This window comes from Rutilus rutilus (genome assembly GCF_951802725.1).
Source record: "Rutilus rutilus genome assembly, chromosome: 18".
NCBI classification, from domain to species: domain Eukaryota; kingdom Metazoa; phylum Chordata; class Actinopteri; order Cypriniformes; family Leuciscidae; genus Rutilus; species Rutilus rutilus.
Genome location: NC_140231.1, coordinates 36,330,901 through 36,348,400, shown reverse-complemented (window position 1 = coordinate 36,348,400; position 17,500 = coordinate 36,330,901). Strand labels below are relative to the sequence as shown.

The following is a 17,500-nucleotide window of genomic DNA, read 5'->3' as shown; positions in this document are numbered from 1 at the left end:
ATAGTGTTCGTCTGACAGAAGAAAGTCATACACACCTAGAATGGCTTGAGAGAGAGTAAATCATGGGCTAATTTACATTTGCAAGTGAACTACTCCTTTAATAAAAAAAATATTATAAGTTTACAAGTGGTTAATTAATAAAAAGAAATTAAGAGCCACAAACCTATATTATTAATTATTAACCTGTATATTAAACTCTGTTTATTTTAGGTGCACTAGGGTCCATTAACACAGAACCAGCTCTAGACTTCTAATGCATGCAGTGAACAGACTGGATTTTGATGCAAGATAAAAAATTGATGCTGAAAAGTCAGAACAGTCGCATGTCTTGATCAAACAGGATCAGGTTGTTTTATGTTTAAGATAAAACAAACGTCACAGCATTAGCTGTAACGTTCAAGCCTGAACAGTGGAGGAAAACTAATACTGGCTTTTGGGTGATAAATAAATATGGAAAAAAATCAATTTGTGGCCTTTGAGAATCAATTTTGAATCGACCACATAAAAAAAAAACGACTGTGTGAAAAATCCATTTTTTTGCCCAGTCCTAATCCACCCCATACCCATGTGACTCGTGACACGTACGTTTGAACGGGCCGTCCGACGAAGACAGCGCTGGCGCTCCGGGTTTCTCTATCCGGTAAATCTCATCCAGAAACTGCAGCTTACAGTCACCAATCACATCGCCCGGACCTCTGAAACAGCCAATCACAGCAGGGGATTACAGTGACATCATCTGTGTGTGTGTGTGTGTGTGTGTGTGTGTGTTATCAGTGAATCACTAGGGCTCTTTTAAATCCAGGGTTTGAACCCAAATTCTATGTTTTCCATTTTCATTTTTCTGGATTCCAATATTAAATTAACCCCTTCCCCATCACCCCCAATTTTGGCAAGTGCTGCATACATGAAATGCCCAAAATAAAAAGGTTACTGCTCATAAGTAATTCTGAATAGAAACATAACACACATACATTTAGAAAGCTAACACTTGAGAGTTTATAGTTCAAGACTCAAAATTAACCAGACTGTTATTAATATTGAGATGTATAAGCTCAAACATATTTTGAACTAAAATAATCTGGGATCAACAGTGATCCCTGACAGGTAAGGGGTGTTCCGTAAATAAAAAGTACATCTAATTAATTACGTGTAATAAAAGTGTAATAATTTATTTAAAATGTATCAATAATATGAATCAATGACTCACTTATAGAGATGCACCGATTACATTTTCTAGGCCGATTCCGATTTCCGATTTGTCATTGAGTTTGACCTGCCGATACCGATTTTAGCCGATTCCGATTACATTTTTTTCTAACCACTTTACAGCACACACAAGTATTTATTTTCAATCTTTTCTTTAACCCTTTCACGTGCAAGTTTAAAATATTCGAACTGACTAACCCATTTTTGAATGAATCTCTTGAATAAATGATTCAATGACTCACTCATATAGACTTTCCTTGTTTCATTACTGGATGAATCAGTGTTTTTGAATGAATCTCTTGAATAAATGATTCAATGACTCACTCATATAGACTTTCCTTGTTTCATTACTGGATGAATCAGTGTTTTTGAATGAATCTCTTGAATAAATGATTCAATGACTCACTCATATAGACTTTCCTTGTTTCATTACTGGATGAATCAGTGTATTTGAATGAATCTCTTGAATAAATGATTCAATGACTCACTCATATAGACTTTCCTTGTTTCATTACTGGATGAATCAGTGTTTTTGAATGAATCTCTTGAATAAATGATTCAATGACTCACTCATATAGACTTTCCTTGTTTCATTACTGGATGAATCAGTGTATTTGAATGAATCTCTTGAATAAATGATTCAATGACTCACTCATATAGACTTTCCTTGTTTCATTACTGGATGAATCAGTGTTTTTGAATGAATCTCTTGAATAAATGATTCAGTGACTCACTCAAAGACTTCACTTGTTTCATTACTGGATGAATCAGCATTTTTGAATGAATCTCTTGAATAAATGATTCAGTGACTCACTCAAAGACTTCACTTGTTTCATTACTGGATGAATCAGCATTTTTGAATGAATCTCTTGAATAAATGATTCAGTGACTCACTCAAAGACTTCACTTGTTTCATTACTGGATGAATCAGCATTTTTGAACGAATCTCTTGAATAAATGATTCAATGACTCACTCAAAGACTTCACTTCATTAAATACATTTTCAGTAATAAAAAAGAACATCAATTGAAAAATTTATTTAATGTAATTTATTTCAAATGTATCAATAATATTATCTATTTTTTCATAAAATCTGTTTTCTAATTTTTTTATTTAACATAAAAAATGGTGGTAATAATTTGAATTCAAAAACTTATTTAAAATGTATTTAATATTATTAAATTTATATATTTAAATATTAACAAATTAATTTCAAAAACCAATGACTTCACTTGATTAATTACTGGAAGAATCAGTGTTTTTGAACGGATCTCTTGAATGAATGATTCAATGACAGACACGTGTTCAGTCGTTTGTCTCCACCTACTGGTGTAACGATGTAATTGATACAATCTTTGTTTGAGTTACTTTCTAAAGGTGATTTACTCTATTCTGAGCTCTACTGTACACATCAGTGTTTACATCTGAACTATGATCTTTTATCCCAGAACTTCTGTGATAATCTGAATGATTGTAAGACAGAAATACTGTGTGTTGAGAAGACGGTTAGTGAAGCTGTTTCATGACAACGCCTCTCTCTGGATCAGAACACAGATCTGAATGTTGGAATCGAGCATTGCAGTGAAAGCGAGCGCTCACCCCAGCAGGATCTTGACGTGGATCTCTTTGTTGGTGCGCGAGACGGCGTTCAGGGTCAAGATCTCGGCGTCGTACCAGAAGCCTCGCTCCTCGGGAAGCTCCAGGTTATAGTTGACCATCACCACATCTCCCACCTGGAGCTGGTCGAAGCTCAGAAGAGTTCTGGCCCGTGGACGCACGTCATCCGGGCTCATCGGCACCACGCCGTTCTCCGGGTAACTGAAACAAGACCAGCGTCATCAGCGAACGAATGAACCCAGTCGTCATGTTTAACTAGCGACTGAACCACAGATGGCTGAGAGAAACATCATGTGCTTCACCAAAACTGAGAACTGCAATAATGACTGTTTTCAAACAGGTTTCCTGAGCACTGCCCTCTTCTGCCATTGGTCAGTCAAACGGGTAGCCCCGCCCCCAAACTCACCCCACTGAGTCAGAAGTTGACATGTTCGGGCTTGTTTTTAACAAGATAACGAGAGTCACAAGATAAAACTGCGAATTATTTATTTAATGAAGGGTTTCCCAAACTTGAGCTAACGAAAAGCTAATTAGATAACAAAATTATATATAATTTTTTTTAAGTGCAAACAGTCAAAATAAAACACTTACTAAAAATAAATTATATAAATATTAAATATCAAAAATCATTAAAAATGTAAAAAATAAATAAAATAAAAACTACTAAAATGTATTATTTCATATAAATTATCAAATTAAAAGATCATTTATAAATTGAATCATATATCATAAAAATGTCAAATTAATATGAATCTATGAAGAAAAAAAAAGAAAAAAAAGAATCAAAATAAAACACCTGCTAAACATTTAAAATAAAAATTAAAGCAGTCAAAATAAAACACTGGCTAAAAAAATTAAAAATAAATTTCAATTAAAATAATAATATAAAAACAATAATAAAAAATGTAAAAATCTCAAAAAGTAAAAAATAAATAAAAATAAGAAACAAAAAATTTATTCATATACATATTCAAATTGAAATAAATATTTCTAAAACATAAATCAAAATAAAACTTGCTAAAAATAAATCAAATCATAAAAATGCACATCAAAATCATTTTTAAATAAAAAACTGAACACTCGCCAAAAAAAGAAAAAGAAAAAAAAGAAAACCTATATTTATTTGTAGACCTGCATGTCATGTGACCATGAACTGACATCAGAGAGCCGTGAACATGTGAACTTATGCAATATGGACATTATTCGGCTAATTTGATCACCTATAATCTGCCGCTTGATCTCTAGATCTCGACATCGGCCGCTGAGAAACCACAAACGAGTTATTCTGAACGTTTTCATCCCCACGCCACAACACGAATCTCCTGAGGATAAACACGTCACATCAGTGATGAAACACACACGTCTCCTACGACACGCCATTTTGAGGAGCAGCGACACAAAGTGGAGTTTCAGAAAACATCTGGAAGAAGCACTGACGCGCTGACCGCATTCACGCGCCGTAACAATGGATGAAAACACACACACACACACACACACTCTATTAATGCTGCTCTGAAAACACCATCACATGAGAGACGACGAACAGCAGACATGAAGATTAAGACTGGAAACAGTGTGTGTGTGTGTGTGTGTGTGTGTTTCTGTCTGTCCATCTGTCTGTCTGGATCCGCTCTCACTCTTCTGATGCTCGACACGCTCATGTTCTGAATATCAATATCAATACCATACACACACGTGCGTGTGTGTGTGTGTGTGTAATGTGTGTGTGTGTGTGTGTGTTAATGTGTGTGTGTGTGAGTGTGAGTGTGCGTTAATGTGTGTGTGTGTGTGTGTGTGTGTGTTAATGAGGGCGTTTCTTCAGCTTCGGGCTCGTCTGACCCCGTGGACTCCAGAAAATAAACAGATTTCTTCAGTCTACTGATAACATTCATCAGTCCTGCTCATCATCATCATCATCATCATCATCATCAGTTATTGTTTATCATGTACCGTTACTGCTTCCTGTTTACCTGATGACCTGATGATGATCTGATGTGTTCATCGGTGTAAAACTGATGAGTCCCGACAGTGTTTAACACTGAATGAAGTGATGGTGTTTATCGTCACAGGCTTCAGGCGTATCGCACGAACACACACACACATCTGCTGTCGGCACACACTAGCCGCGTGTGTGTGTGAGAATCTGAAGCGAGGACTGATGAAACAACGCATCATTTCACAGACGACGAGTAGAAGGAGGATTCAAGATTCATGACACTATATCTGTCAATATCTATTATAATCAATCCCATTAATATCACAATCACAACAGTGCAGCGAGCGCTCCATCAATCACGGCCAGGGTCCGAAATTAACTTTTTGGCTCACCTGCCACGGGGACTGGTAGATGAAAAAATCTACCAGCCAAGCATATTTTTTACCGGCCAAAATAATAAACAGCCCTTTTTTTTTGTCACATACATTCATTTCAGTACTTTTAATTGAGATAATAAGGTAGGCATATTATGTTGAATACAAACATAAAAAAATTGTCCAGAGCAAAATTTGAAATGTATAATAAAAAATAAAAAAAATAATTATATATATATATATATATATATATATATATATATATTGATCAAAATGAAAGAAATATATGAAATATTACTATCATTGGGGTGAAATCAAATGTATTTTTTTTTTGTCAGTTTTGTTTCCTGACTCATGTGCAAGGGAAGGCAGAACGTACTCGGCTAAGTTACTTACGTAACCTCGGTTCCCTGAGAGATAAGGGAACGAGTATTGCGTTGCAAACGCTATGAGAAAACAAATTTTATCGAGAAAAGACCGGCCATGCATGGTGTGTAAAGCAGAAGCAGCCTGGCCAGCGGCGGAGTATGCACGATCCGCGAGTGCTGAAGACGCTCTGCACGGCTTTGATGAGCAGGACACAAATGGGCGGCGACCGCTTCTTCCAGTGGTGGGAGCTTCACATGTCCTTTTTCCTCAGCACCGTCAACAGGTAGAGCGTTAACTGTACGTACACACCGCCGCCGACTTGAGCTGCAAAGAAGCTCTGGCCGCCCTGCCTTGTCAAAAAGTACGGGGACGCTTGATGCTTGTCCGCTCTGAATAGTGAGTGCGCGCGCGCGGCCGGGGCTCACTCACTCGCTCTCGCTCTCTCTGCTCGTTCTTAGGAGGCAGAAGAGCGCGTGCGCGCTGACAATTTTATTATTTTGGTATGAACATTCACCCGCCACTGTGGCGGATAGCCTTTTGAGATATACTCGCCAAACGGAAAATCTACCCGCATTTGGCGCTTGGCGGGTGTTAATTTCGGACCCTGATCACGGCATACAAACACATTCGTTGATCCAACATCACACACTTCCATATGCAGATATCCATTACTTTAGTAATCGAGTATTTTACCGATTATTCCATCGATTAATCGGATTAAAAATAGATCCAAGTGAACAACAGCCTTTAAAATGACCTAAAATACAAATATATAATAACAAGCAACAATAAATCCATCTCAGACAAAATTAATGTGCGATTCATTTGAGTTTAATTCGATTCATTAATTGCACTTAGGCTAATAATCGATGTAATCGCTCGACCGCCCTACAGATGCAGGGAGTGTTTTTCCTTTCCTTTTAAAAGTTGATGAGTGTATTCATTCTGTGATCATAACTACGCATGATTATATGGCTGAGTTATGAGTGAGTTATGGCTGAGTTATGAGTGAGTTATGGCTGAGTTATGAGTGAGTTATGGCTGAGTTATGGCTGAGTTATGGCTGAGTTATGAGTGAGTTATGGCTGAGTTATGGCTGAGTTATGAGTGAGTTATGGCTGAGTTATGAGTGAGTTATGGCTGAGTTATGGCTGAGTTATGAGTGAGTTATGGCTGAGTTATGGCTGAGTTATGAGTGAGTTATGGCTGAGTTATGCTGAGTTATGGCTGAGTTATGGCTGAGTTATGAGTGAGTTATGGCTGAGTTATGAGTGAGTTATGGCTGAGTTATGAGTTGCACCTTCTTCATTTCTTTGTGTTGTTTTTAACCAGTTCTTCAGCATCTTCAACAAAACTAGCAAACAAATCACACCGTCCAACAAACCCGGATCTGAACGCAGAACACACCCACTCATCTAAGACATCTAATGTATTAAAAACACACAATCATATTCAATATTCTACTAATATGATGATGGCCTAGCTTTTTCATATGTGCTTCTTGTCTTATTGTGAATGATTCATCAGCGAACGCTATTATAAAGAAATAAATGGAACTTCTGCTTATTAACAGAAACTACGAGTGTGAGCAGATTTATATAATTGACTGTGAATTGATTTGTTCATGGTTTGAGGTTTTTAGCATTTAAACAAACAAACAAACAAACAAACAATAATATTATTTAAATATGATGTATTTATTTATGTTAAAAACCTTATAAATAATTTTAGATATTAATATAAATAATCTTAAGTAGTTGCTGTGGGGATAAATAAACATGTTTAAATATTTATAATTTTTTTAAATGCTAAAAAGACTAATCATTTTAAATATTAATATACAAAACACAACAGTTGTTGTGGGGACAAAAATAAAAAAATATGAATGAACAAAAATATATGTTTTTAAGTTTTTAACATTTAAACAAACAAACAGATGTTATTATTTAAACATGCTTTATTTATTTCTTTATTTAAAAAACCCAAGAAATCATTTTAAATATTAATATAGTTGTTGTGGAGACAAAAATATATGTATGATATCATTGCACACATTTTTTTAGTTTAGCATTTAAATAATCAAATCATATTATTTAAACATGTTTTATTTTATTTAGCATTTAAATGCTAAAAACCTATTTTAAATATTAATTTTAATATGCATTTATTGAAACATTAATATATTAAAAACAGTTGTTGTGGAGACAAAATAAAAAATTATGTCAGTTTACATGTTTTTAAGTTATCAACATTTAAATAAACAAACAAATATATTATTATTATTCAAATTAGTTTTATTCTTTTTTTTTTAAACTAAGACTTTAGATCATTTTAAATATTATAAAAATATGGTCTCATGTTTTTAAGTTTTTAACATTTAAATAAATACATTTTTATATTTTTGTTAAAACCCTAAGACAAATAATTTTAAATATTAATATTAAAAAAGTAGTTGTGGGGACAAAATAAAAAATATGATGATGTCAGTTTACATGTTTTTTAAGTTATCAACATTTAAATAAACCGACAAATTTTTTGTTTTATTCTTTTTTTTTTTAAACTAAGACTTTAATTTAATTTTAAATATTACAAAAATAAGTTGTCATGTCATGTATTTAAGTTTTTAACATTTAAATAAATATATAAGCAATGCTATTATTAAACTTTTTTTTAAATGTATGTTAAAAACCTAAGACAAACCATTTTATGACATGATGACTATTATAAAGTATATCTGACAGGTCATAAAATCACGTTTGGGCTTAATATCTCAAAGCAATCAAATTTATGGCATTTGGAAACAACTTGGTTTGATGCGCGTCTGATCTCTTAAACGCCGGCGGTTTCTTTACAAAGTCCACAGTTCTCTTCAAAGAAGACACTAGAAGTGTGTGTCTGTCGGAGAAGTGTGTGTCTGTCGGAGACGGTAATGCTGACAACATCCGCCGTCAGAAACACCAGCGATTTCAAACCGTGTTGAGCCCCGCCTCCACTCACTCACTCAGCTCAGAGATCCACTGGTTGACGATCACACGTTGATCTGATTGGTTACAAGGTAGTTTGTGACGTCAGAAACACCAGCGATTTCAAAGCGTGTTTTTGAGACTGTCTTTGGTTCACTGCAGTTTTAAGGAGGAAATACTCAGCAATGGTGTCGACTTATGAACTTACACATGCTTTGAGTTAAAGCGTATTAAAAACACCACATAGACACATAAACAACATTAAAAGCTGGATTTAAGGGGGACTTTAATATTTTGCTTTTTTTCACGTTTATTTCAGTTTATTTCTGATTTTAAAGCAGTTTATATTTTATTTTAGCTATATTTCAATAAACAGAACTGTTATAATGTTAACGAAAATAACCTTGGTTCACACTCTGAATCAGACCCAGGTGACCCGAGCACTAGTTCCTGTTACTAACCTCAACAAACACTGTTCTTGGATCAGCTTGGTTTCCCAGCATGCATTGCTTTGCTTTCGGAAGCGATACACTTACCCCATTCAGAACGCATCCCATCATGCAAATCACAGCAATACCAATCCACCGCACGGTAAGAATCCAATTAAAATCCAGACCAGAGGGGGGAAAATAAAGAGACTTCCTTCCCATGATGCACTTACTCTTCATATTTAATGTGGTACAAGACGTCCTGGCGGCTGTTTGCTGAATCTGTTTTGGAGGTTGTCGATTGGCTGTTGTCCGAGTTTAACCCTTTCTCCGGCGCGCTGGTAGAGTCGGCGTTCGCCTCAGACTCCAGTTTGCCGTTAGTGCGTTTGCTGGGTCGGCCCACCCTGTTCTGTCCTTTACTGGCAGGAGTGACTTTAGCAATGACGCCTTCGAACCAGGCGCCGATACTGACGTCTCTGCAGTCCACCAACTCATTCACCTGAACACAACGCAAACAAGAAACAGGTACGCATCATGATTATCACACTTACAGGCTCATGATTAACTGTCATATCAGTCACTGTGATTTAACTGCCTATTTGCTCAAGCCACTGCCTTTATTTCTTTATCACACCTTATTTATTTGTTATTTATGTCAGAATTGCGAGAAAAAAAGTCAGAATTGCGAGATATAAACTCGAAATTGCGAGAAAAAAAGTCAGTATTGTGAGAAAAGTCAGAATTACGAGAAAAAGCCAGAATTGCAAAGAAAAAGGTCAGAATTGTGAGATTTAACTGAACAAAATGGATGATTTTATTCATAAACAAATATTTCACAGGGTAGAATGACATGAATTATAAAAACAACAATCACCACCATAAATATTAAAACAATAATGTAAAAGTTAAAATATCATTTGAAAATATTATTATTACCATTATTATTAAAATAACATTTTAGGTTATTATTATTATTATTATATGTCATGAATGTTAGCCTATATTATACGTTATGTAAAAATTCACACTTTGGTTTTAGTACACAACTCATCTAAATATTAAATTATATTGATCAAATTTATAATTATCATAAATGCATGTAATGTTTTGTATCATTTTCAGTTTAATGTGTAAATTCAATTAATTCAAAGTGCAATGAATTAATGGTAAATTAAATAAATTATAATAATATCTAAAAATATATATAAATTTAAATAATATCTTAAAATGTTATTATCAAAGTAATATTTTGGATTTAAAAAATAAACAATAATTTCAAAAGTTAGAATTCACACTTTGGTTTTGGTACACAACTCATCTCATCTAAATATGAAATAATATTAAAATAATCAGATGTATAATTGTCATTATAAATACATATAATAATGATTCAAAGCATTCAATGTGTTAATTCAGTGCAATTAATTAAATACATAAAAATAATCAATTTTCATCAACCATGTTAGAATTCACATTTTTGAATTAAATCTCTAAATACTAAATGATATTAAAATGATCAAATGTATTGTTATCATTAATGCATATACTAATAATGTTTTATAGCACTATCAATTTAATATAGTGCACTTAAACTGTAAAATGTCTAAATAAAAAAATAATTTGTCAGAAGCTGTATGTAAATGCTGTAATTGTGAGTAACGCAATGATGATCATAAATATGTTCAGTAATTATTCATCATGCTTGAGTCCTACGAGTCTTACTCTGAAGTGTCCGATCCCGGGATCGAGGAGGAACGTTCGACTGGATGTGGACGGCTCACTGTCCGACTCCGGAATGAGGGATTTGGACTCGTTTCCGTTGCTGTTGGAGACGGTTGTCGGGGAAACGGTTGTTGTGGTGGGTGTGGCTGAGGCTGGGACAGACGTGGTTGGGGGAGGAGCTACGACACAGGCCACGCCCTCCCCATTGTTGAGGGCGGGGCTTTCCGGCGGGTCAGACTGAGAGCGAATCAGAAGCTGGACGATGTCATTCAGGCCGACGTTGTAATCAAAGAGAGTCTGACCATCTTCCATCTACAAAAAAACAAAAACATCAGTTATAAAACAAGCATTTTAACATTTTAAAACAAATCGGATCATTTATTCTCTCTATAACTGGCATAAATTACATTATTTCAGCATATATATATATATTAGTGCTGGGCAATGATTACTTGCATCCAAAATAAAAGTTTGTGTTAACATAATGTGTGTGTACTGTGTATAATTATTTGTATATATAAATACACACATATGTATATATTTAAGAAATATTTGCATCATGTATATACTGTATATATATATATTTATACAATTTATATTAATTATAAATATTTTACATATAAATTACACATTTTCTTAAATATATACATGCATATGTGTGTATACAAAATAATCACACACACACACACATATAATGTAAACACAAACTTTTATTTTGGATGCGATTAATCGTTGCCCAGCACTAATATATATATATATAAAACAACAGACAAACCGGGTTACAGTCATAAAACACACATTCATTCTGTTTGTGTCTCGTTGCACGAAGGCACACAATCACACAAACACCAGCGACGCCATTTTGAGCTGGTTTACCCTCGAACATCCGCGGACACCATTAGCCTAGCCTTCTGCTGAATCACCGGCGGAAAATAAAGAAATAAATACATGTTAGAATAGTGCAACCATGTGTGTGTGAGTGTGTGTGTGTGTGTGTGTGTGTTGCTATAGCAACCACAGAGGATCCACTGCACACACGAGCACAAACACACAGTTTCTACACGGATGTGTGTGTAATATCATGACCACTGTCGCGCGTGCGTCTCATTAGCATGAGAATCGGAGGTGTTGGATCTGCTTCTCGTTCTCCTGTTCCTGCACGACCACGCTTTACGAGGAGAAGCGAGAAGAGTCCACACACACCTCTGAGAGCGAGAGCATTAGAGGAACACAAACGGTTAAACACAGGACAGGAGTCGTGTTCGTTCGGTTTCAGCTAGCCTTGACTCAACAAAAGACTGGTCGCGCTCCGGGGCGAAGACGAAACGCTCGACTGAAACACACTTCTGATGGGTGTGGAAGCAGAAACACACACACACACACACACACACACACACACACACACACACGCTCATGGAATTCACAACAAACTCTCAGAAATCAGGCTGACTCGACGTTCGGTGTGTTTTACAGGGATAAACCCGAGAATGAAAGAACTGACACGGGCTTCCTTTTCTTTATGCAACATGTCAGTAACAAATTAAGGTCATATTTGTTAGCATTAGTTAATGCATTAGGCTAACTAACACAAATATATTTATTTTATTTAATTATTATAATTTGTTAATGTCAATAAAAATTAAGGCTGTCAAGCGATGACTTGTTTTACATGATGTGCTGATTAACTAATCGAAGTCATTTAGCCTGAGGAAAGCTCATTTAAAGTCGTTATTGTGTTAATGAAGCGCTGAACGCTTTAGAGAAACACTGTTCCGCATCTGAAGTGTATATTTACACAGGCTGTTTCATGAAGGCATTAATATACAGGAAAAATGAAATGATACTCCAAATATGAAACGGTAAGTTACTTTCTTAATGAGTGAGTCATTGAATCATTCACTCAACCGATTCATTCAAACAGCTGATTCATTCAGGACTGAAGCGACCGACTCACTGAATCAATGACTCACTCGATTCATACGGACAACTAACCATAAGCAAATCTGGTGTGTGTGTGTGTAAGAGTGTGTTTGAGTGTGTGTGTGTGACTGAATCAGTGTGACTGTGAGTGTGAGTTGTGTCGCTAAAGCACCTCTTCATATCTGTCATTGAAACAGAAGCTTTAAGCCTAACAACACACACACACACACACAAACACACACACGCATGCGCACACACTCTCTCTCTCTCTTACACATACACACACTCTCTCTCTCTCACACATGCACACACACTCTCTCTCTCACACAAAGTCACACTGGTTCCTCACAGACGCTCGCAGGAAGAACCACAAACTGCTCTAAACTTTCATTAGAGTGTGTGAAGCGAGCGGTTATTGACAGTGAGGCGATTAAACTGCCACTGTGTGTGTGTGTGTGTGTGTCTTGTGTGTCTAAGTTTGTGTGAGCGTGTGTGAATCTAAATGTGCGCGTTTGTGCATTTGTGTGCATTTCTTGTCATATTGAGAATTAAAAAAATGTGTGTGTGAGAGTTAGTGTGTGTGTGTGTGTGTGTCTTGTGTGTCTAAGTTTGTGTGAGCGTGTGTGAATCTAAATGTGCGCGTTTGTGCATTTGTGTGCATTTCTTGTCATATTGAGAATTTAAAAAATGTGTGTGTGTGTGTGTGTGTGTGTGTGTGTGTGCGAGACTTGTGTGCACGCTTTTCCTTCCAACAAAGACGGAAAATCAAACTAGCCGAGCAGGGGAATGTACGCCACTGCAGACCAGCGTGGAATTCTGGGATACGTGTGGATCCGCCCTGCTCCCCCTCCCCCCCTCACACACACACACACACAGTGAAGACAGAGAGAGGAAGTGGGTCACGTTCAAACTGAACACAAACAAACCAACTCACAAATCAAACTCTGTTTACTGGTCACACTGCGGTGAAACCCCGTTTACAACACACACACACACACACACACACACACACACACACACACACACATGCGCGCACAATCCCAGCGGATCATCGGATCACACCAGAGGAAAGTCGAGGAGTCGCTGGCGGTTCAGGCCTCTCAAACACTCCAGCGAAAACATCACGCACTAGCAAAGCAAACACACACACACACACACACACACACACACACTCACTCACTCAATCACACTCACTCTCACACACACACACAGACAGCAAATACAGCTGCTCTTCTCTATGAACTTACGGTCTTCTGCACTGTAAATGTAATACACACTGTTGCATTTACACACACACACACACACACACACACACACACACACACACACACACACACAGTCAGATGTGAGTAATGTACAGTAAACGCTGAGATAAACATGAACTAAGATTAATAAACACAGAAGTATTACAGGAAAACACGAGAGCGTTCATGAATCCAGCAGGTGTTTCATTTCAGAGTCTTTCGGTGGGAAAATATCATCAGCATAACGAGGTCCGTTTAACACACACACACGCACACACACACATACACACACACACACACACACACACACACACACACACACACCTGATGCAGGAATATTTACAGTTCATTATGTGTTGTTTTATTCTAATCATCATTCATCAGTGTTTACTGGAGCAAACGCCACAGCTACAAACGTGCTGTATAAATGTGTGTGTGTGTGTGTGTGTGTGTGTGTGTGTGTGTGTGTGTGTGTGTTCGTTCATACAGTAATCCCCCCGCAGCTCCTATAAACACAGACACTCGTTCGGAACAACTCAATCATAAACACACAAACACACAAAACAACACAACACGTCTCTGATCCTCCAGATTATCTGAACAAACTCACTTTGACAACAACACAACAAATCTCCCAGAATGCCTCAGTGACAGAACGAGCTCTGGTCACGTGTTTCTTTGATGATCAGTAACTCATGACCGCAGTTTTCCTCAGTCAAGAGAATCAAACACACACGTTTCACGTCGAGCAGCACAAGATGGCCGCCGTGAGGAACACACACACACACACACACACACACACACACACACACACACACACACACTGGACTGCTCGATATCTACAACACTAATGACATATTAGTGATGTCTTTAATGAGCTCATTAAGTTTTATAAAGAGTCCCGTCATTTACACTTGAAATGAAGATAAAAACATTAACAAACTAAACATTCAATTTAGGTTTGATGATGAAAATCACAAAAACACAAGTGGAAAAATATAAAGATATAAAAATGAGACTCCAAAACAAACTAAATGTTTAATAATAATAACAACAACAACAAAAAATAAATGATATACAGGACTCGACATTAAGCCGTTCATGTGTGTGTCCTTCGCAAGTAAATCTGTCATTCACTTGTCCGAGTAAAAAAGTTGCTTGTCCGGATTATTATATATTTTTTTGTGTGTGTTGTAAAAATATTCTCACTTCTGAAGCAATATTCTCATCAGTGTTCAATCAGCTTTGATATATTTAAATCTGCATATTGTCATATCTGCACCTTTAAAGGGCAAACATCAGAAAGAATGATACTTTTAAACTCGAAACTAAACCACCAGTAGGTGGCGGCAGGGGACCGTCTTACTGAGCGAGTCATTGAGTCATTTATTCAAACGATTCGCTCAAATGACTGATTCATTCAGGAATGAGGCAGTTCTTTATGAATGAGTCATTGAATCTTTGACTCAACCGATTCGTTCAAAACACCGAATCATTCAGTAATGAAACACGGTTGAGTGTGTCTGAGATGAGCTAGAATTCTGATCTTTGTCAATATTGTTATTGCTCATACTTATTTTCTTCTTTATTATTCCGCCAAAAGTTTAACGCGCTACTCCTCCCGCAGCTTTTGTCACAGATACACGAATGAAGCGTCAAATCGTGCGGATTATTGAGGAGAGGTGTGCTATAACTTTTATAAGCGATCGGGGGGGCGGTGTTTGCCCCAGGGGCGATAAAGCGGCCGAAAAATAGCATAGATTTAACATTGTGACAAACTTTGAGTCATAGCTCAGAGCAAGGATTTCGCAGAAACGTGATTTGCCACATTTGAAGAGGCTGGCAGGCTCTGTAAGAACATACCTCACAATGGGGTAAAAGTTGCACCCCTGGGGGGTAGGAGCGTCCCAAAGTCTCCCACTGACTTACTATGATGTGGGACGGCCCATGAAATGCATGTGTTTCTCCTACTATGCTAAACTGCATAGGGATTTTGTATTGAACATAGCTCTGGATCACAGTGTCATAGAGACAAGGGGGCGGGCTCATTTTACTCAGACAACCAATCAGTCTCTCAGGATCATTGTAAAGATATCAAGCCACGCCCTAGCAACCGTTTAGAGCACCTTAGCAACAAGTTCCATAGACGTCCATTGAACGCAAAGGGATATCTCCGGATAGAAGTGTCATAGAAACACGAGGGTGGTCTCGTTTGACTCAGGGCAGCAAACAGCCAATCATGAATCACCTCAACACTTTCTGGCCATGCCCTAGCAACCATTGTCGAGCACCTTAGCAACCAAAATCCAAAGAGGGATATCTTCCATTCTGAATGTCAGAGGCATGGGAGTTGGTTTATATCATTCATACTGACAAGCAGCTTTTGGAGTTTCATGATTGGCAGCTGCCGAGCCACTCCCTATCAACCAAACAGAGTACCCTAGCAACCAAAATCCAAAGAGGGGTATCTTCCATTCTGAATGTCACCGAGGCATGGGAGTTGGTTTATATCATTCATAATGACAAGAAGCCTGTGGAGTTTCATCATTGGCAGCTGCCAAGCCCCTCCCTAGCAACCAAACAGAGTACCCTAGCAACCGTTTAGCAAGCCCTATATCTCTGCATCAGAACATCATATAGAGATATGGGTTGGCACTTTTGACTAAATCGTGGTAAATCATGCTTGAACGTGGTAAATCACACTAGAAACATGGTAAATCAAGGTAAATCATACTAGAAAGTGGTAAATCATGGTAAACTAAGGTAAAACATGGTAAACTATAGTAAATCATAGTAAACTATGGTAAATCATGGTAAACCATGCTAGCAACATGGTAAATCTTTTTAACATCATGCTAAGAACATACTAATCATGCTAGCAACATGCTAATCATGCTAGCAAAATGCTAACAACATGCTAATCATGCTAGCAACATGCTATTCATTGAGAGTTAATTCAGTGAGAGTTGATTCAGTTTTATGATTCAGTTCAATTTCAATTAATCGATTCCAAAGAAACTTGACAAAGATTTGTTCGTTTAACTCAAAAATGTTCACAAAAGTGTCTGTAAATATTGCAGAAAACATACACAGAGGAATCTATTGCTGTTTATTGTTCTATTTGTGCATATAAAACATGATTAAATATTAAACATGCCTAGATTGTTATTTCATGACAGATGAACCGATCATCTCTTCCTCTTTACTACTAGTTACAGCAATAATAAGTGTTTATGCCACTGTTTACATGTTTGAATTTCAAAAAATGTATTGCAGTAGAAACAATTGTCATTAAAAAGTTTATTATTATTATTATAAAAACTGCCTTGTGTAATTTAAGTGACTGTATGAAAGGAGTTGTTAATTGTGACCTGTAATATTACAGTAATGCAGCTATTACAGTTCACAGAGATTTGATTCCTAGAGAAACTGAACCTGATAAAAATCCAAATGAATCCATTTCAGTCCAAATGAATCAAATCAAATCAAATCAAATAGCAAGCTTGTTAAATGTACACTACACTGCACTATACTACACCTCACCACACTACACTACACTATACTGCACTACACTATAAAGTACACAACAATACACTATATTGCACTACACTGCACTATAGTACACTACACCTCACTACATTATACTGCACTACACTATAATACAGTACACAACGCTACACTACTACACTGCACTATAGTACACTACACCTCACTACATTAT

The 17,500-nt window shown here is 36.7% G+C and overlaps 1 protein-coding gene across 1 annotated transcript in view; it reads right to left on the bottom strand.

Annotated features, from left to right (window-relative positions):
- uhrf2 (ubiquitin like with PHD and ring finger domains 2) overlaps window positions 1-17,500 on the bottom strand; it is a 38,124-nt gene that overhangs the window by 13,626 nt on the left and 6,998 nt on the right. The window contains exons 2-5 of the mRNA XM_084387663.1: window positions 10,616-10,927; window positions 9,127-9,392; window positions 2,806-3,024; window positions 586-695 (exon numbers count right to left, since the gene is read on the bottom strand). Of these exons, the coding sequence (XP_084243789.1) occupies window positions 586-695; window positions 2,806-3,024; window positions 9,127-9,392; window positions 10,616-10,927 (907 nt within the window). The remainder of the gene's footprint in view (window positions 1-585; window positions 696-2,805; window positions 3,025-9,126; window positions 9,393-10,615; window positions 10,928-17,500) is intronic.